The 26,477-nt window shown below is 35.6% G+C and overlaps 2 protein-coding genes across 3 annotated transcripts; one reads left to right on the forward strand and one right to left on the reverse strand.

The window, feature by feature from the left end:
* Positions 1–1,917: 1,917 nt before the first annotated feature.
* LOC130955432 (uncharacterized) lies at positions 1,918–4,694 on the forward strand. The gene is made up of 4 exons (XM_057882278.1): positions 1,918–2,506; positions 2,796–3,118; positions 3,169–3,787; positions 3,874–4,694. Exons 1-4 carry the CDS (start codon positions 1,918–1,920, stop codon positions 4,692–4,694), a joined length of 2,352 nt encoding a protein of 783 aa, XP_057738261.1.
* Positions 4,695–18,949: 14,255 nt separating this feature from the next.
* On the reverse strand, positions 18,950–25,574 carry LOC130955890 (conserved oligomeric Golgi complex subunit 8-like). Of its 2 annotated transcripts, none has more exons than XM_057882885.1 (13): positions 25,028–25,574; positions 23,513–23,935; positions 23,193–23,345; positions 22,438–22,586; positions 22,250–22,327; positions 22,018–22,111; positions 21,842–21,916; positions 21,416–21,712; positions 21,036–21,103; positions 20,899–20,953; positions 20,602–20,740; positions 19,663–19,847; positions 18,950–19,467 (listed from the first exon to the last, which is right to left on the reverse strand). In XM_057882885.1, the coding sequence occupies exons 2-13, from the start codon at positions 23,645–23,647 to the stop codon at positions 19,129–19,131; spliced, it is 1,767 nt and encodes a 588-aa protein (XP_057738868.1). In that variant the 5' UTR covers positions 23,648–23,935; positions 25,028–25,574; the 3' UTR covers positions 18,950–19,128. The 2 variants fall into 2 exon arrangements, with proteins under 2 accessions (XP_057738868.1, XP_057738869.1); XM_057882886.1 differs by having other exon boundaries at positions 23,513–24,062.
* Between the last annotated feature and the right edge of the window lie 903 nt (positions 25,575–26,477).

Consider the following 26,477-nt stretch of genomic DNA (forward strand, 5'->3'; position numbering starts at 1 on the left):
TACTTTGTCTGGCTACACATGATCTAATGGCGTTTTGGGACCCATCAATGTGTCATGTCGAGACCAATGACTAAAATACTAAGGAAGTTAATGCCAACCTTTGAAAAATTGTAATAAAAATTTGAAGTAAACTTTTGAGGAATGCAGGGACCTATGTTGATCTAATACAGAATTGAAAATAATCTGGTCAAGGTTAGCTTGATCTTAACCTATGTTGATGGTGTTTTGTGGATTCTTGGTATTATGTTATATATATCATATATGTTGCGTTATGTTTATGGATCTTACAATTCAAAACGATTCATTATTTGAAATTTGGCCTAACATTTCGATTATGGACATAGCATTTTTGAAGCTGTTATTACTAGCAATAGTAATAGGTGCACAAATTATTGTTTAACAAAATTTACAATCAAATACTTCAAATATATATAAAAATTAAAAGTGATGTGTATAACATTCTTTTTAATTTTAAAGACAGCGGTATAACATTCTTCTAAGAAAATATGGTTGGATTACCATAATATGATAAGAGGAATGTTGTGAGGCCCAATAGCTACCATAATATGGTTGGTATTGTTTCAGTTTTCACTTTTTTTAGTTAGCCCAAAAAGAAAAAAAAGGCTCATTCTTTAATGGACTAGATGAAGGGCCCAAACATTGGACCCGCTTGAAAAACTGGATAAAAGACTAGAGGTTAATTTCCAGCCCAAAAAATAAAAAACACTAGATATTAGTTTATCATATATGATATATCATTATTTATTAACATAAAAAATATATCAATATTTAATTTTTGGTTATGGTAAAAGAAAATGAAAAAGTATATGTCATATTTTACATTTTCACAATTACTAGGATTATCAGACGATCAAAATTGCTTACACACAACTCTTAATCACTAAATTATAGTTGATTTTGTAGTTTTACATTATATAAATATATACATCATATCTAAAAATGTTGTGGCTTGACGGATGGAATATTCGATAAAATGCTAATTTAAATAAACTATATTATATATTAGATAGGATTTAAGAAAATGAATAAAACAGCAGTTCTTAATAAAAAAGAGTTTTCACAATTATAAAATCTGATAGTTGCACTATTTTTAAAATATTTTATTAGGTGAATTATATGGTAAAGATATAAGTTTATAGATTTTTCTTTTAATAAAATAAAAGAGAGATTAATAAAAGTAAGATCTATATTTTGAATAATAATAAAATAATAAAAAATAATTATAAAAAAATTATATTCTCTCTTTATACCACACTATTTTATTAAAGGTTAGTGAGCGGAAAAGTTTAAATTTTCCATATTTAAAGTAGTTATCGTTCTCGGTGCTGTCAAATCTCAATGCACAAATGCTGAAAAAATGAAAGTTGCAAGTGTTGAAACACATGTTAGAAAATAAAGGAAATTAGGCGGGCAGATTTTTTTAGATATGATATTGGGGTGTGAGTTATGCTGGAATATGATGATTATGGGTGATTTACACTGTTATGACGGCGCTGCGTTTTTGGATTTTAGGGGGAAGAAATCGGTGGCACCGATTTGTAGTAGGAGAAATCGGTACCACCGATTTGTGTGAGTGAGGGGTAAAATCGGTGGGACCGATTTGTGGAAGGGGAGGCTGTTGGGTATGAAATCGGTGCCACCGATTTGTGTGTGGTCTAATTTTATTTTAATCCGGGTTCACCAATCGGTCCCACCGATTTGGGTGTGCAGCGGTCGGTTCCTCCGATTTGTCCTTAGTCAACACAAAAAGCGGATGGTGGTATCACAGAAGCCCCATTTCTTCCTCGTTCGCTAATGTTCATCCTCTTCTCCTCTCTTCTCTTCTCTTCTCTTCTCTGATTCTTCTCTTTCATTTTTGTAAAAAAAATTTCTGTGAGGCTGGGAATAGATAGTGTTATGGATGATAGAGTTGTATTGAAGATTTATTACTACGGACAGATCTTATTACAAACATATGAGGGAGTTCAATTTGTGTGTGAAAATCCATTAGATGTTGTTATTCCGTTCACATTGTCATTTGAGGAGTTGAAAGGTGTGATTTGTGAGAAGATAGGCACGCAAAGATGTAGGAGAATATCGTGTATTTTGTACAGGTATCCTTTACCTGTGTTTGGCGGGTTTGTTCAATTTCAAACCAAGTATGTGATGGACGAAGCGAGTATGCAGGAAATGTTTTCAATGTACATGGAAAATCGCCACCGAATATCGTGCATCGAGTTATATATTGAGTTTGAGCAATCTGAAGCAGACCGTAACATTGAGTTGGAAGATTATAATAGTGAAAGCGAAGATGAATTTGAAAGTAACTATGAGATCGTCGGTCCAGGTGAGGACGAAGAAGAAGCTGTTGGCGCCATGAACGCAGATGTGGCGGAAGTTGCAAATGCACTAGCAAACCCGCATCCGTTTCAAGAGCCTTCTTTCATGCGGTCGTTGGATTTGGGGGCTATGCACGCACCGGAGTTTCCGCAATATATGAATACAGGTACGTAAACCTAGCTAGCTACGTGAATCTCTGAAGTAGCAGATCGATAAGTCAGATGAGTAATGTATGTGATATGTGACCAGGCATTTGTGAGCATAGCGTTTGATTTTTTTATTAATTAATAATTATTTGTTGTGAATGATATTTTAATTGTTGTTTACGTAGATGGAATAGAGAAAAATAAGACTATAACGATCTTACCTAGTAAAGTATGTTTATTAATTGAGTTGTAATGAAGGACTTCTTACTGAGTACGTAATGAAGCATTTGTTACTTTTGATCTATGTAGCCCCTCCTGTTGTGGCGGATGGTGAGTTCACAGTGGGGATGGAATTCAGCTCAAGGGAGGCAGTAATCAAGGCAATGAAAGATTTTACCATCCGGAGAGGTGTGGACTATCGGGTATATGAGTCAGAACCGACGACATTCTATGCCAAATGTATAGAATATGGGAATGGTTGTGACTGGTTGATCCGGGTAACCAAAATGCAGAAGAAGTACTGTTGGGAGATAAGGAGGTACAATGGAAGTCATACTTGTACCAGGTCTACTATTTCTCAAGACCATTCGAAGCTGGATTCCAAGACAGTTGCAGAAGCAATAAAGCCGTTGGTAGAGGTTGACCCTCTATAAAGGTGAAATCAGTAATTGCTGATATCCAGTCAAAGTTTAACTACACCATCAGTTATCGCAAGGCTTGGTTAGCAAAGCAGCAGGCGGTCGAATCAATTTTTGGAAGTTGGGAAGCATCGTATGAAGCTTTGCCGATATGGTTTGAGGCCATGTGCCACAAAGAGCCATCAGCTGTGGTTCACTTTGAAACAATGCCAGCTTACCAGGGGGATGATTTGGTTCCTGATATACGTGTTCTACATAGAGTCTTCTGGAGTTATTACCCCTGTATAAGGGCCTTCAGACACTGCAAGCCAGTGGTGCAGGTGGACGGGACTCATTTGTATGGAAAATACAAGGGTTGTTTATTGGTTGCAGTGTCACAAGATTTTAATAACAACATCGTGCCTATTGCATTTGCCATAGTGGAGGGAGAGACTTCTGATGCATGGCACTTTTTTCTGAGCAACCTGCGTCAACATGTGGTGACCCGTGATGGTGTTGGACTAATCTCCGATCGACACGATTCGATTAGGTCAGCTATTGAACGAAGTAATGGGGCGTGGTCTCCTCCAAGAGCTTTCCATATGTTTTGTATCAGGCATATTGAGTCCAACTTCTTGAGGAAGTTCAAAGCACCTTACCTGCAGAAGCTTATCGTCAACATTGGTAAGTTTGTATACAATGAACTTTTAATTTATTGTAAGCACGATCAAATAGACTGGTGTTCATAGTTGACTGAATGTTTTTCATAGGATATTCAAGGACGACCAGGGAGTACCAGATGCGCTATGAACAATTAAAGGAACGGGGTGAGGCTTACACCAATTGGCTTGATCGGATCCCTCGTGAGCAGTATGCTTTGGCATTTGATGGTGGTTACCGATGGGGTCATATGACCACCAATCTTGTGGAATGTATCAACTCCGTCTTAAAGGGTGCACGCAATCTCCCAGTCACTGCACTTGTTAAGGCGACATTTTACAGGCTGAATGAGTTGTTCACTAGGAAAAGAGCTGAGGCTGAAGCCCGAATCAGTGCTGGACTTGTATTCTCTGAGATGGTGACAACCAAGCTGAATGCAAATCAACGAGCATCAGGTAACATACAGGTTAGCTGTTTTGATAGAGAAAATGAAGTCTTCGAAGTACGCGAGATGCCTAGTGGGGTTGAGTATGCAGTTGACCTGCGCCACTATCGGTGTGACTGTGGTGAATTCCAGGTTGACCGAATTCCGTGTAGGCACGTGTTTGCGTGTTGTGCAAATCAGAGGTTGGATTGGAAAGTGTTCGTTAATGATGTTTACAAGATGGACCAAATTCGAAGAGTATACAGGGCTAGGTTTCGACCACTGGAAAATCCGGCAACGTGGCCTGCTTATCATGGACCTAGATTCGTTGGAAACCCGTTCCTCAGACGGGTAGCCAAGGGCCGGCCGAAGATGACCCGCTTCTTGAATGAGATGGACACTCGTATGTTGCGTCGCCCGAGGCGATGCAAGCAATGCGGTGCCGAAGGTCATAGTCGCAGTAGATGTCGTCAAAGTGGTGGTGGTGGTGCAGGTCTAACCGAATAGTAGTAGTTACCTTTTTTTACATTTCGTTTGGATTTCATTTATGTACGACATTGACATTTGAATTGACCAACCAGTGCTTATATTCATTTCAAACCTGATTAACATACACGATAGAAGATACGCAAAAAGTAATAACAATCTACGTGTAGTACTCATTAAGTAAATACTCAATAAGTAAATACTAGTTAACATAGTCAACAATAACAACCTAGTTAACATACTCAATAAATAAATACTAATAATGAAATTAACATAGTCAACAATAACAATGTAGTCTACAAAATCAATAAGTAGATACCAATAACCAAATAAACATAGTCAACAATAACAACCTAGTTAACAATAATAACCTAGTTAACATACTCAATGAGTCAATAGTACACATTATTTCTTAAATAGTAGTAAGAACCTAGGTAACATTCTCAATAATTAACTAGTTACAACTTCACTTCCTCGGTGCCCACTTGATATCTTTGTATAACTTTCTGCACTTCTTTGCAATCCTGTAAAAGGCGGATGGTGTATACCGATTTGCACTCCGACGTGGAGGATCAGCTCTAAGGTTGTAACCTTTACCTTTTTCACTTGTGGCCGTACCTATGTAAACACAACAAATACAAATATAAATATAAATATAAATATAAATATAAATATAAATATAAATACAAGTTCACCATGAATACAAATATAAATACAAATACAAATATGAATACAAATACAAATACAAATATAAATACAAATACAATTACAAATATAAATACAAATCATTACTAACACTATGTTTTACCTGCACTAGGTGCTGTATCCTCGTCAGCAGGATCGTCATCCTCATCACCACCCTCATCCTCAGACCCCTCAGCGTCATCACCCTCATCCTCAGACTCATCCTCATCATCACCCTCATCCTCAGACTCATCCTCAACCTCATCCTGATGAACTGCTCTATGACTCTCATGAATCAGAGTCATCGGAATACGTCTAGGATTTCCACTTTGTATGATCCCTCCCGCCGCTTCATTACTTCTGCTCGAGTCAACAGACATTCTGGCACCAGAATTATCAGATGAAGTGCGACCCCGATATCCCAAATCCAATGACCTCCTAGCTGGAGTAATTCCACCAAAATGTGCTTGATGGTCGATGGGAATGTCAATATAATTACCTGAATGTGACTGGTGCGACCCCGATGCCATCAAACCAAGTAGCTGACTGAATGAAGGTTGCTCTCCATACTCAGAATGTGGACCACCCCAAAACTGATGGTGTGACGGGACTGACGCTGAGTAATAATCAGACGGATGCGTGTAAGGAACATATGGTGCAAAATACTCAACCCCCTGATGTGGCGGTTCCGGTGGCGGTGGTGGTGGAGGTACGGCCACCGGTTCCAGTTCCGGTTCTGGTGCCGGTGGTGGTGGTGGTGGTGGAGGACCTTCTGGATTCTCTTCAAAAACAAGGTTTGACAATTGCAAGTGGTCACCATATGTCTCTCGGTACCAATGCATGTAAATTTCTAACGGATAATGTAAATGCTCCAAGTCTTCAGATAGAATGTGACTATATCGATTGGTCCATTGCATCACCCAACGCGAGTGGGTATTGGCCCAGTCTTGATTCTTAGGCCCAGTTAGAACTTCCCCATGTGATGCACCTAGATCCTGCACTTCACTAGGAACACTCTGTGTCAATCCAAATTGCCTCCTGACTCTATCAGTAGCATGCCACTCGATGCATTCAAAAGATATAAGTGGCACTGTGACACTCCACACCACCGAATTATGACGGATGGCTAAGGGAATTACGTCTGGGTCGATGTATCCAATGCCATAAGCCTGCCAAACAAACTAGACAATTCTCCAGTAAGATGATTACACAACAATTACTTCACTTAAGAATTTACATAAGGTACTTGTATTTTACACAATACCTGTCCTTCTTCTAGATCATCCAACAGCCTCCTGTAGTAGGCAAGCGTTTTATATCGGTAGGCATAGTTTTGACGGTCCCAGTTATGCCACCTGCAGACGGACAATCCATTTGTTAACTTATCTTACCATAAACAAAATACAATTTATATCAATTATTTCAATGCATACTTTAATCAAAATTACCTGTTTGCAATTGGAAACACTCCGGGATTGCCAGGAATCGGCGCTAGAAATGGTAGCCGGATCCAAGCCCAACTGACCAACAGTGTCAGTGGACCGTCCATCTCCTTGCAGTCGACACGAGTTGCCCTGCACAATGATCTATACAAGTGTGCCAGGCATGCCGAACCCCAACTAAACTGTATGATCTGGCCGAAGTTGCGGAGCAACGGTAAAAATTTCCAGTGCACCCCTGCACCCGACTTATCTGCAAATAGAACTTTCCCAAATAACAACATTATGTGACACTTTACATACATCTGCATGTGCACATCATCATTCAACACTATACGATCTCTCACACCCCTAAACCACGTTAATTTTATAAAGCTCCCTCTACATTCATTTTTGCTGGGTGCAATTCCAAATTGGTGCAAGCACTCGGCTTCCAATGCCTCAAAGCTACTCATGGTCGGACCTGTAACCGGAAGACCATTTGTTGGTAGACCGAGAATTACCGCCACATCCTCCAAGGTCACGGCACACTCACCAACCGAAAAATGGAAAGTATGAGTCTCGGGCCGCCATCTCTCAATCAGAGCATTAATCATTGCTGACTGGCCTTTAATAACTCCAATTTGGGATACATAATAAAATCCAGTCTCGCGTAACTGTGCCTCAACAATTTGGTTATATGGATCCGGCGGGTGTAAATGATCGCACATCAACATCCTTGAAGCCTACAATACCACATTTTCCAGTATAAGAACAAATATAATATAATTATATTATTCAATAACACAAGTATACTTAACATGTCCATTAAAACTAATTCCCAGCAAAATACCAATTCAAACAAAAAAACAGCATACTAATTTCTGATTATTATTATTATTATTATTATTATTATTATTATTATTATTATTATTATTATTATTATTATTATTATTATTCAAACAGCATACATATTAATTTCTCAACTATTATGATTATTATTATTGTTATTATTATTATTATTCGTATAAAAAAAGCATACTAATTTATTATTATTATTATTATTATTATTATTATTATTATTATTATTATTATTATTATTATTCAAACAGCATACATACATATTAATACTAATTTCTCTACTATTATGATTATTATTATTGTTATTATTATTATTATTATTCGTAGTATAAAAAAAGCATACTAATTTATTATTATTATTATTATTATTACTATTATTATTACTATTATTCAAACAGCATACATACATACTAATTTCTCTACTATTATGATTATTATTATTGTTATTATTATTATTATTCGTATAAAAAAGCATACTAATTTATTATTATTATTATTATTATTATTCAAACAGCATACATACATACTAATTTCTCTATTATTATGATTATTATTATTGTTATTATTATTATTATTATTATTCTTCGTATAAAAAAAAACCATACCAAATTTTTTATTATTATTCTTATTATTATTATTATTATTATTATTATTATATTCAAACAGCATACATACATACTAATTTTTCTATTATTATGATTATTATTATTGTTATTATTATTATTATTCGTATAAAACGTACCATACTAATTTATTATTATTATTATTATTATTATTATTATTCAAATAACATACATACTAATTTTTTTATTATTATTATTTATTATTATTACTATTATTATTATTATTATTTATATAAACCAAACAACATACTAATTTTTTATTATTATTATTATTCAAACAGTATATATACTAATTTTATTATTAATCATAATAATTAACGATCATAAATAAAATAACTAATAAAATTTTCATTATTAATCGTAATAATTAATTAAATTCGATTACTAATACTGACAATAACAACAACAATATATTAATATCTCCCTATTCCAATTTATTAGGTACAGATTTTTCTTTTTTTTTTTTTAATGTACTATTTTTTCAAATATTTTTTTTCTTTTTTTTAAATAATATACAATACCCAGAGCTTCATCTTCATCACCAGTACAAACAAACAAACATTCATCACAACAAACAAACATTCATCTCATCTCCATACATACATACATACAAGGTTTATTCTTATTTTTATTTCTATTTCTAACCACCTAATAATAAAATACATACATATATGTTTAATTTCTAATTTCTACTTAGTGTCATTACAATATATACTGTTAATAAAATCTAAAATTATCACTATCATTATCATTAAATAAAATTATGAAAAAAAAACTTACACGATTTGGATCTCCAAGATAATTAACAATATGAAGCTCCGGTTGATTTACTTCCTTAGTTTTCCTTTTTTTTTGGCATTTTTTTTATTCTTTCCCTGATCTGTGGTGGTCCAACAATGGTGAAGGAGTGGGGTTGAGAGGAAGTAGAAAGGGAAAGTTGAGAGTGAAAGAGAGAGTGTTGGAGAGTGAAAGAGAGAGGGGTATACGGTAGGGGAAATAGAGATAAGAGTCACGGGCCACCAGGGGAGCCACCTGCATGCGCGACATGTGGCAACGGGTCACCAATCGGTGCCACCGATTTCAGCCCCTCCCGTTCCCAGAAATCGGTCCCACCGATTTCCTTCCCCCCACTCGGTGCCACCGATTTCTTGAGCAGCGCCGTCACATCTCCGTCAAACACCCCAAACCCCCATAACGTTGAAAAACACCAACGCCATCCCCATATCAAAATTAAAAAACTCGTAAAAAATCTTACGAGATTTCATAAACGAAAATCACACTATATATATATGGATATGCTTAAAAGGTTGCGTTCTTGTGTATTATTTTAGACAACCATAATAAATATTCACTAAAATTAATTACCAAATTTTTAATATAAAATATATATTAAAATATAAAATATATATAAAAAATAATTAAATTATATATTTATTTATGTAAAATTATATCATAATTAATTTAATAATTAATTTTTTATGTGTATATAATATTTTTGTTTTTTGCTCTTCCGCTGGCACTCATTTTTCACATGGACTTTGGTAAGCCGTTTGCATAACTATATTCATTGAATCATGACCATTAAAAGGAAAAGAAAATTGTAGAAAATTATGAATCAAATGACAATGGAATATAGCATCTCAACCCGAGAACCATTGTTACATCTCACGTACGAAATTTGAAGGCACATATACATCACCACTATTGTTTTTATAAAATATAAACTTCTTTATTCTAATTTGTTGGAAAAACTCAACAAAAGATTTAAACAAAAACCTGTCTAACAGCAGAAGCACTAAAAATAATTTTCTTACAACCTGTGCAATTAAATGGGCAACACCAAAGATACTCCAAACAATAAATATAATGACAGAAATTAAATAATCAGACACCAGAATTTTAACGTGGAAAAACCCTCAAAAGAAGGACAAAAAACCCACGAGACCTAGTCCAAAAAAATCTTTCACTATCAGAATAATGGGTACACAAACAGTCTTCCTAGTGACACTAGGGCATCTCAACAATCAACAAAATACATCACCAAAACTGGTGGAATTAACATAAACTCTCCACTAAGTGGGTATCTCAAATCAGGCAAAAGAGAAGGCAATACAACAAATAAGTTATATCCTAATGTTCATTTCTACACCAGGAATAACATACTAAAATTTCATAAGAAATTGAGCAAGTTTACCAAGTCAATGTGATCAAGGTTGACAAAGCTCTTTTCCCCAATTTTCTTCTTCTCTCACGCCGAAACCCTACTGCTTCTTTTCTTTCATTCAAAAAAAAAAAATGAATGAAGCTTCCTAATCTCTCTCTTTTTCTCCCGTGGCAATTAGCCACTTTCTTTCTTTATTTCTTTTTTTTTAAAGTCGTGGGCCCCACTTGGTTGGGGACCCACCAACAAATCTCCCCCTCACCAACTCAAGTGGGGATAGGCTACTCCACCAAACCCGTCTTCTCTTTGCAGAAATCAAACTTCACTGCAGGTAAACTCTTAGTCATCATATCTGAACCATTATCATCAGTATGGATCTTCTCAAGTGCATATGACTTCATCTCAAGCGCTTGACGTATCCAATGATACCTCACCTCTATGTGCTTCGATCTAGAATGAAACGTTGGATTCTTGCTGAGATGGATAGCACTCTGACTGTCACAAAATAACACAAACTTCTCTTGATTGATGCTTAACTCTTGTAGGAATTTCTTCATCCACAAGAGTTCCTTAGAAGCTTCAACAACAGCAATGTATTCTTCCTCTGTAGTAGACAAAGCAACACATTTCTGAAGTCGAGATTGCCACGACACAGCTCCCCCTGCAAAAGTCATCATATAACCAGAAGTAGACTTCCTTGAATCAAGATCCCCAGCCATATCTGCATCTGTGTAACCATCCAACACAGGTTGGCCACTCCCAAAGCATAAACAAACTCTGGAAGTACCATTAAGGTATCTGAGAATCCACTTCACTGCTTGCCAGTGTTCCTTGCCAGGATTAGAGAGAAACCGACTAACAACTCCAACGGCATGAGCAATATCCGGCCTGGTGCAAACCATAGCATACATCAAACTGCTAACTGCAGATGCATATGGAATCTTCTTCATTTCCGCTTTCTCTTTCTCACTTGTAGGACATTGCTGCGAACTCAGCTTGAAATGACTAGCAAGTGGAGTACTAACAAGTTTGGAATTACTCATGCTAAACCTCTCTAAAACCTTCTCAATATACTTCTGCTGCGACAACCACAGTTTCCCATTCTTCCTATCACGAGTGATACTCATGCCAAAGATTTTCTTTGCAGGACCTAAATCCTTCATAGCAAAGGATATGTTCAAGTTTTTCTTAAGACTTTCAATCTTCTTAGTGTCATGACCAACAACCAACATGTCATCAACATAAAGCAAGAGAATTATAAAATCACCATCAGAAAATTTCTTAACATAGACACAAGGATCAGAAGAAGTCTTACTGTACCCATGACCTTCCATGAAGGAATCAAACTTTGTGTACCACTGCCTTGGCACTTGCTTCAACCCATATAAGCTCTTCTTCAACTTGCATACAAGGTGTTCCTTTCCTTTAACCTCGAAACCCTCTGGTTGCTCCATATAGATTTCTTTATCTATGTCACCGTGAAGGAATGCAGTCTTCACATCAAGCTGCTCAACCTCTAAATTCAAGCTAGCCGCCAATCCAAGCACAACTCGAATAGAGGACATCTTCACAACTGGAGAGAAAATTTCCTCAAAATCAATACCTTTCTTTTGCTCAAAGCCTTTCACAACCAATCGAGCTTTGTACCTTGGTCGTGAGACATTTTTATCCGCTTTCAATTTGAACACCCATTTATTCTTGAATGCTCTCTTACCCTTCGGCAACTTCACCAATTCAAAAGTATGATTCTCATGCAAGGATTTCATTTCTTCTTGCATGGCCTTCAACCAATCTTCCTTATGCTCATCAGACATAGCTTCCTGGTAGCTTTCTGGCTCTCCAGTCTCAGTGTTCATCACATACTCATGAGGAGAGTATTTCTGAGAAGGATGACGCTCTCTAGTAGATCTTCTCAATTCAGGCTCAATTGGTGGTTCAGGTGGAATTTCAACATCTGGCACCTCAGATTGAGGTGTAGGTTCATCATGCAAATCATCACCATCATTATCAACTTGTACATCTCTCCCATCAACAGGAGGTCTAGTGGAAGGACCAGGTTCATCATCAGCAGAACGTCCAACAGTTACTGTTGGCTTATCTGTCTTCTCAAGATCTTCAATAGTTTGATCTTCAAGAAAAATCACATCTCGGCTTCTAATTATCTTCTTGCTTACCGGATCCCATAATGTGTTACCAAAGTCTTCGTGACCATAACCCATGAAGATACACTGCTTTGACTTCCCATCAAGTTTAGACCTTTCATCTCTTGGAATGTGAACAAAAGCCTTGCAGCCAAACACTCGCAAGTGACTATAGGAGACATCTTTCCCTCTCCAAACTTTCTATGGAACATCACCATTAAGTGGAACAGAAGGAGAAAGGTTGATCAAATCTGCTGCAGTCCTCATTGCTTCACCCCAAAAGGATTTAGGCAACTTTGCATGAGAGAGCATACACCTTACTCTATCATTGATAGTGCGATTCATTCTCTCTGCAACTCCATTATGTTGAGGAGTCTTAGGAACCGTCTTCTCAAGCTTGATTCCATGTCCTTTACAATACTCTTCAAACGGACCCCTGTATTCACCACCATTATCTGCTCGAACACATTTTAATTTCCTTCCTGTTTCTCTTTCAACACTTGCATGAAAGTGTTTGAAGATATCGATCACCTGGTCTTTAGATTTCAAAACAAAAGCCCACACTTTTCGAGAATAATCATCAATAAAAGTAACAAAATATGATGCACCACCTAGTGTCTTAGCATCCATAGTGCAAACATCAGTGTGAACTAAATCTAGAACATGTGATCTCCTATGATGTCCAGAATTATGAAATGACACTCTAGCATGCTTTCCAACAAAACAATGAGTACAAGTATTTAAAGTTGTACCTTTCATTGGAAGTGAGTGCTTCTTGGCCAAGACGCTTAGTCCTTTCTCACTCAAGTGACCAAGACGTATATGCCACAAATCAGAAGAGGAATCATCAGCTACATTCATCTCTTCTTTGCACAACTTTGCTTGCAACCGGTAGAGAGTAGTAAGACTATTGTCTTCTCTAGCAACAATGAGAGCCCCTTTGGTAATCTTGCATTTTTCACTACCAAAGGAAGTGCAATACCCCTCTTGATCCAATGCCTTCACTGAAATGAGATTGAACCGCATATCTGGTGCATGCCTAACATTCTTCAATTGCAACTTGCATCCCATGTTGGTTTCAAGCCACATATCACCCATACCAATGATATCACACACTCCTTTATCTCCCAATTTGATCTTGCCAAAATTTTCAGCAGTATAGGAAGTGAAAAATTCATGTTTTGGAGTGACATGACATGAGGCAACAGAGTCCATAATCCAAGTGGAATCATCACAAACAAGATTCACATAATTTTCATCATATGTGATAAGAACATCTTCATAAATAATAGCAGCAGTTTCTTTATCACTATCTTTACCTTTGTCTTCGTTTCTTCCCCTTGATTGTTCTCTTTTCAAGAACCTACAATACCTCTTGATATGCCCCGGCTTGCCACAATGGTGACAAATGAACTCCTTTCTTGGCTTGTACTTTCCTCTTGACTTGCTTCGACTCTCTGACCTGTCAGAACTGTGAGGTTTTCTACTTTGACTTCTCCCCCGTGACTCTGAAACAAGTGCTTCTGACTGGGAGGAGGCATTAGTCAAACCTCGCTCTCTTCTTCTGGCTTCTTCATTCAACATGCTCTCTTTAACCATTGCTAACGTCAACTTTCCTTTTGGACCTGAGTTAGTCAGTGTCACAACCAGAACTTCCCAACTATCAGGCAAAGAGCTCAACAACAACAAGGCTTGCAACTCATCATTCAAAGTGATTTCATTATTTGTCAGTTGGTTCACCGTCTCCTGAAAAATGCTCAAGTGCTCCGGCATTGATTTACCTTCAACATATTTCATATTGACAAGCTTCCTAATCAAGAATGCTTTGTTTTGCACATTCTTTCTCTCATATAACTCCTTCAATTTGTTCCACATTTTCTCGGCATTCGTTTCGGTGTCAACATGTGGATACACGCTAAGATCAAGCCATTGCCTAATCAAAGCATCTGCCTTCCGATTCAGCTTCTTCTATTCAGCATCGGATTTAGTACCTTTGGATTTATCCCCTTCCACAGGATCATACAAGTCTTTGCTATACAGCATATCTTCCATGAGGGTCTTCCAAATTGAATAATTGTGGGAATTCAATTTAACCATATTCAGTCCATGAGTATTTTCCTCCATTTAATCAGCACAGAAATAAACAACCAAAGCTCTGGATACCACTTTGTTGGGAAAAACTCAACAAAAGGTTCAACCAAGAACCTGTTTAACAGCGGAAGCACCAAAAATAATTTTCCCACAACCTATGCAATTAAATGGGCAACACCAAAGATACTACTCCAAGCAGCAAATATAATGGTAGAAATTAAATAATTAGACACCATAATTTTAACGTGGGAAAACTCCCAAAAGAGGGACAAAAAATCAACGGGACCTAGTCCAGAAAAATCTTCCACTATCAGAATAATGGGTACACAAACAGTCTTTCTAGTGACACTAGGGCATCTCAACAATCAACAAAATACATCACCAAAACTGGTGGAATCAACATAAACTCTCCACTAAGTGGGTATCTCAAATCAGGCAAAAGAGAAGGTAATATAACAAATAAGTTATATCCTAATGTTCATCTCTACACCAGGAATAACATACTAAAATTTCATAAGAAATGGAACAAGTTTACCAAGTCAATGTGATCAATGTTGACAAAGCTCTTTTCCCCAATTTTCTTCTTCTCTCACGCCGAAACCCTACTGCTTCTTTTCTTTCATTCAAAAAAAAAATGAATGAGGCTTCCTAATCTCTCTCTTTTTCTCCCGTGGCAATTAGCCACTTTCTTTCTTTATTTCTTTTTTTTTAAAGTCGTGGACCCCACTTGGTTGGGGACCCACCAACATAATTCACCATTCACCATTCAACATCGGTATATTTATTTAAGCAATCACAAATATTTACACATCATCTGAAATTGTAACGTGTATATCGATCGAAAAAGATGTCATACAACTTGTATTTTATATTTCATATCCCCTTTAATTTATCTACCCCCATATTAAGATAAATGGCAAGACTAAATAAAATAAAATTTTAATTTACACAAATATAATATTTGATATTTTGTTACAATAAAGTCTTGATCTAATTTTATGTAAACTATAATTAGTTGTAGAATTTTAGGATTTTACATATAATCTGCCTTAGATAATCATTACTTATGCAGTATCATGTAAAGCATAAACTGTTATAATTTATATCGGATTATAAAGAGAGAATAACTAAGCTAAATTACTGTAGTGACAATTATTTTTGAAAAAAAAATAAACCCATAAATCACAATGGATAGTAGTAGTTTATGCTCTAAACCTAATTTCTCTCTTAATTGTGACAGTTTATGAATGTTGATTATTCTATAAATACTTATTGAAAGTTATTGTGATATCAAGTAAATAAATATAACATCTAGTAAAAATAGTTTCTTAACTCTTGTGCACTACACAAAAAATTTTAGAGCAAAAGACATGATATAAAATTTACAAACAAAGAGCTTTTGAATATTTTTCTCTATTCATCAAATAGTTTTGTAAATGTTCAAACCAGTATATTACAAAAACTTGGAATGTGTAGAATCAAGCGGGTGGAAAAATTATTTTACAAGGTTTTCATTGCCGTTGTATCAAGCGGTGTGAAGTACGACATGTTTGTTCTACGGTCCGATGAAGATTTGCAAGTACTTTTTTATTGTCAAAGAAATTTTTTCGAGGTGAGAACCCATGAGTTATTTGCAAAGTTGGAGGATGTTATCGCCAATTCATGGGGATCAACTTTGAATCCTCAATCGATTGGCTTAGGGGGAGTTTCCAGTTCGATGCCTATGGTTGCACCAGCTGCAGCATTGGTTGCATTCCCATGTTTTACAGTTGCTTTAAACCATGTGACCGTGTCGATTAGAATGCATGTGTTATTGGAGATGATCATTTCTTCGGTGAGCTAGCGGTTGCAATGACTGGTAGCTCTCACATGATTGCTGTTGGTGAGGAGGATGGAGAACCAGATTAGGTTGAAAATGCATTGCAAGACAATGATTTAGAGGAGGAACTAGTGGAGCTAGAATCGAGATAGTTTGGGACATTGATAAAAGATAGAAGGAGCTATCCATGTACACAGCATGTCCATCAAGTTCTGGCACACAGCAATACCACCACACTTTTTCACCCTAAACTTGGATACGATGTTGCAATAATTGGATTTTGAGTCTGTTTTTTATGGCCAGAAATTGCACGATACAAACGCTTTAACAGAATTTTAAATTGGGCAGTCATTCAAGAATAAAGTGAAAGTTGTGCTTAATGTCAAGCATTATTGCATCCGTTTTAGAGTAGAGTACATAGTGTTGGAGTTAGGTCATCTTAAGTACCATAAAAAGTACAAAGAATATGGTAAAAACTGCAATTGGTTGATACAAAACTCACTTCCACAGAAAAAGAGTACCTGAGAGGTTAGGAGGTATAATAGATATTAAGCGATTATATGCAGCTTGATTATCACTTAATATGTGCTTTCCTCTTTTCATTAGTCAGGGCGGATGATGCGGTACAATAAAGGTTTTGCAGCAAGCAATACAGGCAAGTTATGGTTTCAGACCTAGTTACAGAAAGATTTGGCTCGCGAACTGAAAGGCAATAGCACAAATCTTTGGAGATTGGGAGGAATTTTATAGCAAGTTGGTGCAACGGATTCTTGGTGTGCAGCCCACTATGGCAAGAAGAATTGCGGTCTTATTGTGTACTCTCCGAATGACATATGAAAAATATGCATCCCAAGGCGACATTTCTCAATGAATGCAATAACCAAAGGTTCATTCAGCATGAATCAATAGTTTTTCAGCCTTGCCACGTGGTACAATTCGGCGCTCTCCAAGTAGGGAATAACTCGATCGTGAAGAGACATGTTCTGTTACCTCCCAACATTTTATATATATATATATATATATATATATATATATTCATATACTCATCATTAAAATTTCTAAAAATATTATATTATCTAATACAACATCAATAATCTACACATTCTACTTAACAAAATCACTAATAACCAAGAAAATTAGCATATATAATAATATATCATGAACTTTGTTACTATTACTACAAATCTACTTCTAATAAATAAAGTTACTTTTTTTAATCAAATAAAAAAAATTATGCATTAACTTCTTCATTGGTAGACCCAGCAATATGGGCAACACCGTTATGTCGGTACAAATGATCTTTTTCCTTTGCCATGGTCCCAATCTTGCATGATTTTCGTAGTTCTCTATAGAAAACTCCAATATTTTTTTGAAAATTCTATGTGTATAAATTGTGGTGACTTATAGTAGTTTAAGACCCACACGATTCTTACCTCAAAAATCGCAACAACCTATGAAGTTTTATGGTTAATTTTTATCTTTCATAAATCGCTGCCACTTGTAGGTTTATGCTTTAAAACTATAATATACATAAACCGCTACGACCTATTGCGGTTTACGTTAAAATAGATAAAAATCCTACGACTGCGTTTGTTTTTTGGGACTGAGACTGACACTGGTAGATTGAGATTGAGTATTTTATTTGGTGATAAGAGATTGGAACTAAAATTTCAGTTTCGAAACACAATTTCAGTTCTTTCAATACTTTTAAAAAGTAGGGACACGTGGAGCTGAATTTTTTAAGGACTGAAATTGAAATTTTTATAACCTTTATTTTTAGTAATACTCTCATTTAACTTTTTGAATTCCAAATTTATTTGTCAATTTTTATATTTATCTTAAACTAAATATGATATTGAAACATAACTTCACCACATTTTACATCAAAACTTAATTCAATCTTCGTCTCTTAGTCTCACCTTCTGTTTTAAACCTAGCTTATAAATCAATACAATTTATATAAAGAATTAGAATATAACCAAATCTTAAATATCGCATTTATATAATTTAAAGTCCTATTTTATTTAATCATTCATTTACCCTCCATATTATGATATATAATTAGGATTTTTTATTTTAATAAATAAATTAATTATAATAATTATCGAAATAAATAATTTAAAAAATATTTACCGAAATAAATATTCTTCTTTTATCTTGTTTACACTGTAAACAAGATAATTTTGTATACATCTCGTTTACAGTGTAAACGAGATAAGACAAGTGGATGCAAAACATGTATATTTCATTTATAGAGTAAACGAGATACATGTATTTTTTTCAAAAAGAAATAATAATAAAAAATATTAACATTATCAATAATCCAAACTTTTAACATACAATTAGTACATAAAAAGATTGGTAGAAAAAATTAAAATGAATATGTTTAATCAATTAGTACTCAAAAAGGCTGATAAAATAGTGGGAAGAGAATTGAAACGATTATCTCTCACTATCCCATCAAATCTCTCATAATAATTGGCAAACAGTTATTTTTATTTTTCAAATTTAAATCAATCCAATTGAATCGTAATTTAATTTTAATTCTCATCAATCTCTTAAATACCTAGCGACATCCTTTCTTGAAGATACAAAAGAATAATAAAATGCAGACAAGGGAAGAACAGAAATACATTTATATCCATTTATATCCATCACTAAGATGTCACACTATCATTCATGGGCTTTTCAGTATTGGTGTGTTGTTGTTCTGGCTCTGGAATAGGGACTTTGTCCACCACCACCTCATCAGCATTGATGGCTTCGGATTCTTTGGCGGTAGTGGTTTCTCCGTTCTCTGCTGCTGCCGGAACATCGCCATTCTCATCTGCACCCTTTGCTTTGCCATTGTTCACTGGTTTTGGGAGCTCTCTTGCAGCAGAGGAAGTCTCTAATAGGCGGCTGATTCCGTCATACAAGTTCTTAGCATCCATAATAATTGTTGCTCCACCGGGGTAACATCGTCCAAAAGATGTTGCAGAATGAGGATAAGCAACCTATACATCAAAATAAAAATTTCAAGGAATCAAGAACATATATTTACAGTAATTTATTGAAAGAGCATGAGAGCAGATTAGCAGCTCAAATTATAAACAATAATTTTGTATCGTACTCCACTTAATGGGACAAAGGTTAGTTAATTTGTTATTATTTTTATAGTATCAGTCTCATGGATGTAAATCATAAAGCACCTCAATAAATGCCCGGCAGAGTGAGAGGAAAAGTCCTGATTCGTTCGCTCTGAGCACTCGAGTTGTATTGTACAGCAACAGTGAATCAGAAACAGCTCGTAATCCCTTGATCAATTCTTGGGCAAGGACATGTTTTAGACTTATTGGGGCACATGGACGCAGCTCATTCATTGCTGCAGATACACCTGCAGCCACCAAAGAGATAGCAGTGCAAATGAATCCAAGGATAAATGAGACTGACTAGGGGAGGAGGACTAAGTGATGAAGCACAATAGCACATATAACATCATCCCATCATAAGATTAACCGCACACATTAATAAACTTGCTACAAACATCACATATCAACCATGAATATTTCCATTATGCATTGACATTTATATTTTTTATCTGATCTAGAAGTTTATAGACACATTCATACACACACAAAGTGATAAGAGTGTACGTGGTATCAATCAACAATTGACCATATTGTAAAACAGAAATTACACCATTCAATAACTTCTGCTAGAAATTGGTTTTGATTAATCCAACTACTGTGTCAATTGTTGATGAGAAATTGCAAATTTTTAAAAATTAAACAGTGAGTATGAAATTAGAATTTTAGTGGAATATCACAAATGTCAAATTTTATCAGCAGTACATGCCTTAATTTATTCAGTTGATTTTGTGAGGATTCATTCTGCAAGAAGTAATCATTGGGGCAAAGTTGGTCTGAATTGAACTGGAATAAAGATGATTGGCTTTACAAGAGTGTAGAGTATTTTCACAGTAATAAGAAAGGTTGATTTACACTTTTTGAACCCATTAGAACTCTTCATCCTATACTCTTATTCAAATGAGGCAGTTGATATGAACTTGCAACATGAATTTGTAGATATAGGCAGATGATGAAGCATCAGCAATTTCCAATTTAGCAAGAAACAATAACTTGACTTACCATTAATAAAAACAGCAAGAGGTGGATGCTCCATCAAATAAGATGGTGGAGTGACATCCTCCTGACTTTCTTCACCAACAGTATTCGCAGGGAAGCCAACAGCTGGGAGTGGAACCCACCGATGCGAATCCAAGACCAACTGAAAACAAATCAAATATTTGATTGATCATCACATGAAATTGGCCTACTTACTGAGAATAAAATGGAGGCCATTGGCTCATTTGAATTGATGAAAAATGGAAAATACATAATTTCAGTTTACACACATGCAAAATAGTTTAACTGCACTGAACTTACTTGAAAGTTCTCTACTGCGGTACTCATATTCTTTGAGAATAAGTTAAGAACAGCCCTGTAAAGAAACCAAAGTGTATTATGATGTGCTTTGAGTATGACTTAACCTGGAGAAGATCATAAAAAGAACTATGTATTACTCTTCAAAGAGTGATGGAAGCAAGCCTCGAAAATCTAGTCCAACCCATCCAAGTCCCATAGCACAGTACTGTGAGAAAAGCAATAAGACAATGTAATGTTAATGTAACTTCTGCATGGAGCAAAAGTTAAAATATATATGTATAAACATAATCATCATACTAAGCAGGAATATCACAGAGAGGGCAAAAATAAATATTTTTATCTCTTTTTTTTAAGTCTAATGTTTGTGTTTGTATGTGTATGTGTGTGTGTGACTGTGTGTGCATGTTCATGCTGCAGGGGGTGTTGGGGTGGGGGAATCTGGTCCTAAGTCTACAGAAATATACCAATTCATTTCGATTTCAACATCAAGTAGAAAATTATGGAAGAAGAAGCTCACCATGCACTGATCCAAAATATTTGAGAGATATCCACCTTCAGTTATTTTTGGAAGCATAACTTTCAAAGTTTGAAGATGTGATGTAATTTGATGCATTGACCAACTAAAAAGAAGCCCACCATCATAATTTTCCTCACTTCCTGAAGTATCATCAGCAAATATTGCTCGATATTGATTAACAACGTCAAAAAGATGCATTCTGTGACAGTTAATCATCCCTTTTAGGTACTCATATGGATTGCTCTGGTCCAGATCCTCAAGTATACCAGTAAGCCAAGCTTCACGGCATCTTAAGAACTAACATCAAATAACTGTCTGAGTTAAAAAGAAGCAGGAAGATGGTAATTTAAAATAGTATTGGAAATTAAATACAAAAGACAAAGGCAGAGGAATATTGTATGAAAAATAAAATGCATGAAGTCTCACCAGCAAGCGCATTCCATACTCACTAAATACTCCTATTCGCCGTAAATATCCAATAATGCGGAGGCATTCAGGTAACTAGCAAAGGTAACATTAGTAAGAAACTAAAAGTCTAAACATTTTTCCAGATGAATCAAGCAGCATTTGTACATGCATTAAATAAAATCATGGGCAGGAACCTGAATATTTGAGCGAAGTTTCTGAAGAAGCTGAGAAAGTAGTGATTGGGTAGTTAACCTAACTTCCGTAGCTAATGCTTGAATAACTGGCAACCTCTCCAGAAGAAAAATAAAAATTATAACACGAAGCTATAAGCATTTCAAAAAAGGAACAAAGGAAATAAGACATTTCCTTAAAATCCAAATGGAAAACTACATGTTTAACAAATATGGAAGGTACATATAAACTTACTTGGGATGCATGGTTGAAAGTTTACCAACAAATGCTTCCAAATCTAGGGCCTCATCATAATTTCCATTTCGTACACAACTGCACAAACATAGAAATTTATAAGACTTGGTTGTCATCACAAAGGATGTGTTTTCATGCACCATGCAAAACATTAACATGACAATGGAGAATGTATCATTTCAACATACGTGTCCATAAGTTGGGGAATTTCTAGCAAGTCTAACAAAGTGCTATGATTAGCTAGCATTGTTTGGTTCATCTTCCTCTTTTCCAGAATCTGTTCTGCAGATTCTATGAACTCAGTGCATCCAGATGTCAGCTTTGGGACTTCATTTATCTGTAACAAAGGAGGTTGATGTGAAAAACGACACAAGTGTTTTTTATTGTATGCAAGAAGAAATCAATCAAAATTACAAGGGCCTAACATGGCAATTGCTTTTCTATAATCATAACATTCTATTTGAACAAAACTATTCCGCAGTTCCAGAACTTATTTTCTATACAATCCAGTAGCGTCAACTGATCCATGTGGTCAGCCCACCCAGTGGGGTGTAACATTCAAGAAACCAAACACATACCCCTATGTAGCCCGCAACATTGGCCAAGATGCATCTAAAGTTCTATTCCCTTCCCAAAACTAGAAAAGTCATCACAACAATCAGAAATGTGTCAATCGGCTCATGAAGAAATATTATATCAAATTGGATGAAATTAATCTTGTACTTGCCAACTGCATTAGGACTTTATCACTCCTATACAAATTCTCAACTCAACACACAAAAAAGCACAAAAAAGCATAACTACGCTTGCAATACTAAGGAAATCAACTAATGCTTAAACTTTAAGCTTAATTGATATCAAAACTGACATTTGAAAAATCTGAACAATACATAACACACAATAAGAAAAATATAAACCAAATTATTTTAAAAATAAAAATTACCATGGCTTCAAGATGCTTGTCAATAAAGGTGACTTCCTCACGAATCACTCTCAATGCATCCGCGGCGGAAATGAACGACCGGTAATTCGTTACGGCTACCTCCTGCATTTGCCGCCGGATCCGCTCCGCATCAACGCTAAGCAGCTCCGGTTCCTAAAAAAACATCCATCACAACAATTAACACTTCTTTTTCGCATAATCACCAACACTACATTCTGGAATAGTACGAAAAAAGAAAAAACTTAACGCTGAGTAATCCATTACATTTAATTAGATAATTCAACAAACTCTAACTGTGAGAAAGAGAAGTGAAATGAAACCTTGTGGAGGCGATCGAGGGTGAAGGAGAGGAGTTCGGAGACGTAAGGTTGTTGTGAGTCGGAGGCCAAGGGGAGCAGCGCTGCCATCGGAGAAGACGACGTCGTTTCCTCTGGGCTATGAGACTGATGCTCCATTATTTTGGAGCTTCGAGTAACCAGTTGGGGGATCCGGAGTGAGGTTGGGTTGGGGGTTCGTTGTTGAAGAGTGAAGGTGACGGTGCAGGTGGTGGTGGGAATCGCAATGGGTTTGTTGCTGTGGTTAGGATCTGGATCCACCGAAGCAAAATTCCTCAAGAGAATGAATGCTATGGAGCTAGGGGTTGGTTTTAAGCTGGACCACTTTTTCCAGAGACCATTGATGGTCCCTTGAAATTTGACTGTTGATCGTTGTTGTGCTCCCGTTTGGCCGTTTACTTGTTTATTCTAGTATTTATTTTATAAAGAATAGAATTGAACGAAGAAGAATGAAAATTTGTGCTTAATTTAAAGGGGGAAGAAAATAGGTTCTGAAAACCGGACCGGTCGTCGAACCGTTCTAGTCACTGGTTCACTGGTTCATTGGTCCAATCGGTCCAACCGTAATTTAACCGGAAAAACCGTTTTATAATAAAATAATAAATAAATTATAAATAAACATCCAAAAAAATACAAACATCAAAATATTATTCAAACTTTAATGTCTACATTTTGCCAAAACTCAGATAAATAAAACTTTTTCACCATATCACCATATTTAAAAATTCATATATCCTACCTTAAAGCTAAGACAAATGAATTAGAGGCAATAAAATGAATTAGAGTTCAATTAATCATTGATGAATGACAATAAAATGAAATTAGAGGCATAATATCTAATAGAAAAATTGAATGACTTAGAATTAAAACAACACCAATTAAAATTTATAATAAAGCAACAACACCAGCAGGAACAATTGAAGGTAACAGAGCCACAACACAAACAATTAAAACACAATAACACAATAAAAAATTATGCAGCAGCAACAAAATTTTCCAAAGATTAAGAAGGATTATCAAAATGTCAGACTTTAAGGACAATTTCAGCACATTTTTTTCAGCACAGCACAGTACACAGCAGTGAGCAGAGCTAATCATTCAAAGCAAGAACACAGAACAACACACAGAACAAAAACAGGACTAAAATGAATCAACTAATCAGTAATCATTCAATCCAAAACAGAGCTAATCATTCCATGATTCAAATTTCAATTAGTAGCACTAACAGAATCCCCCAAAAAAATCAATGTTCTGATCAGAACTAAGAACAGAGAAGGAATATTCATTAAGGTGTCCAAATCCGAATATCAAGTCTTCAACCACTAGCAAACCCAGAACACAAAAACACAATAAACAAAACTTTTGATTCTAAAACTAATAAATCTCCAAAAAAATCTAGACTGATTTAAATACTCACTATTTTCAACAAAAACTAAGGCATATCAACCCTCAAATTCACATGAAGTTCACCATTTTAGAAACAAGTTCACATTTTGGTACCTATTGGAAGAGGTGACAGCAAATTAAGTCCAACCAACTTCATCTCCTTCCCACTTTAGAATCCCGCCATCGGCGACGTTGGTATATGGCCCTCCGCCGTAACAATCGAACAGAGACTCTCAGGACCAAGGGCTCCGGTGACGTGGAGGAGGCGCGCGGCGTGAAGGAGTGAGCAGAGAAGCCATTACCTTCGATCTGAGCAGTTTGGGCAGAGTGTGAGGAAGATCTGTTGAGAGCGATAGACAATGGCGATCAGGCGACGGACACGACGACTGACGACGGCAGAAGCGCGGCTGAGAAGACGAAAACCAGACGCGAATGTCGATCTCAACGAAGAAGCTGCAATTGGCGAGACTGTGAGAATGAACAGGGGTTGGAGACCAGGAGCACGACGACAGCGCGACGGACGGCGGTAGTGCTCACTCCCTGCGTCGGTGGTGGAGGTTAGATGGCTAGGGTTTGTTTGAGGGCAAAACCAAAAAGCTCTGAAGAGAAAACGTGTGAGGAGGGTGTGTTGGACCGTTGGGGGAAGGGGGGTGAGGGAGTGAAGGGGCTGAACGTGGATTTTTTTTTTTTTAAATCAAAACGGTGCGTTTATTAAGAACCGGCCGGTTATCGGTCCGGTCTGACCGACCATTTTCGGCCGGTTCAGCGATTTCCAAACGATTTGTGATTTGTGGATGGACGGTTATTAGTGGTGAATCGGACCGTTTTCATCGCCGGTTCCTGATTCAACCAGTCAGTCCGATCCAATTTTTAAAACCACGGGAAGAATATGTTATTGTACATGATAATTCTTATAGATTTTTTTTATTCTAAAAAAAATAGTCTTCACTTTCTATCAAAATCTTTTTACTTTTTCTGTTGCGTTAAAAAAATATTTTTATATTTTTATTTTTAAAATTATAAATTTAATATCAATAATTAAAAAATAAATTATGAAAAAATAAAATATTTTAAATATTTAATATATGTAAAAAGTATAAAATAAATCATTTAAATTAAAAAAAAAAGAGAATTATATTATTATTATGCGTAACAAAATCAAGATAAAGATTTACTAAAATTATTTACAAATTAGTTATTTATATATTAAATTTATTTATTTTTTCAATCCTATTTAATTTGGAATAAATTTAAAAATTTATATTCATATTCAAAACACTATTTTAGAAGATACATAATTCTAATAGATAAATATTTTTTAATCTTATATTGAACATCTTTAATTATCTTAAATTTTATTATTATTTCAAAATTAAATTTTTATTTTGATTATATCATCTCATCATACTATACACTATTTTTTTTTACATGTATAATTATTATTGTCTCGCCGTCACTATTATGTTGCTAATACGAATTTATATCAAGATCTAAAGAGAATTAGAGATAATCAGAGAGAATAGAAGAGAAATTCCTACAATTAGGGCCAAACAGAAAAAGTAGA

This window comes from Arachis stenosperma, chromosome 10, assembly GCF_014773155.1.
Source record: "Arachis stenosperma cultivar V10309 chromosome 10, arast.V10309.gnm1.PFL2, whole genome shotgun sequence".
Taxonomy (NCBI): domain Eukaryota; kingdom Viridiplantae; phylum Streptophyta; class Magnoliopsida; order Fabales; family Fabaceae; genus Arachis; species Arachis stenosperma.

Bases quoted from the DNA above. Each gene is read 5' to 3' on its own strand.
- LOC130955432 (XM_057882278.1), top strand. From the start codon at position 1,918: ATGGATGATAGAGTTGTATTGAAGATTTATTACTACGGACAGATCTTA. The intron at 2,507-2,795 runs GTACGTAAACCT...TGATCTATGTAG, and splicing joins TCCGCAATATATGAATACAG to CCCCTCCTGTTGTGGCGGAT. The intron at 3,788-3,873 runs GTAAGTTTGTAT...TGTTTTTCATAG, and splicing joins GAAGCTTATCGTCAACATTG to GATATTCAAGGACGACCAGG.
- LOC130955890 (XM_057882885.1), bottom strand. From the start codon at position 23,647: ATGGAGCATCAGTCTCATAGCCCAGAGGAAACGACGTCGTCTTCTCCG. The intron at 22,587-23,192 runs GTAATTTTTATT...CCTTTGTTACAG, and splicing joins ACAAGCATCTTGAAGCCATG to ATAAATGAAGTCCCAAAGCT. The intron at 21,713-21,841 runs GTGAGACTTCAT...ATTTGATGTTAG, and splicing joins AGTATGGAATGCGCTTGCTG to TTCTTAAGATGCCGTGAAGC.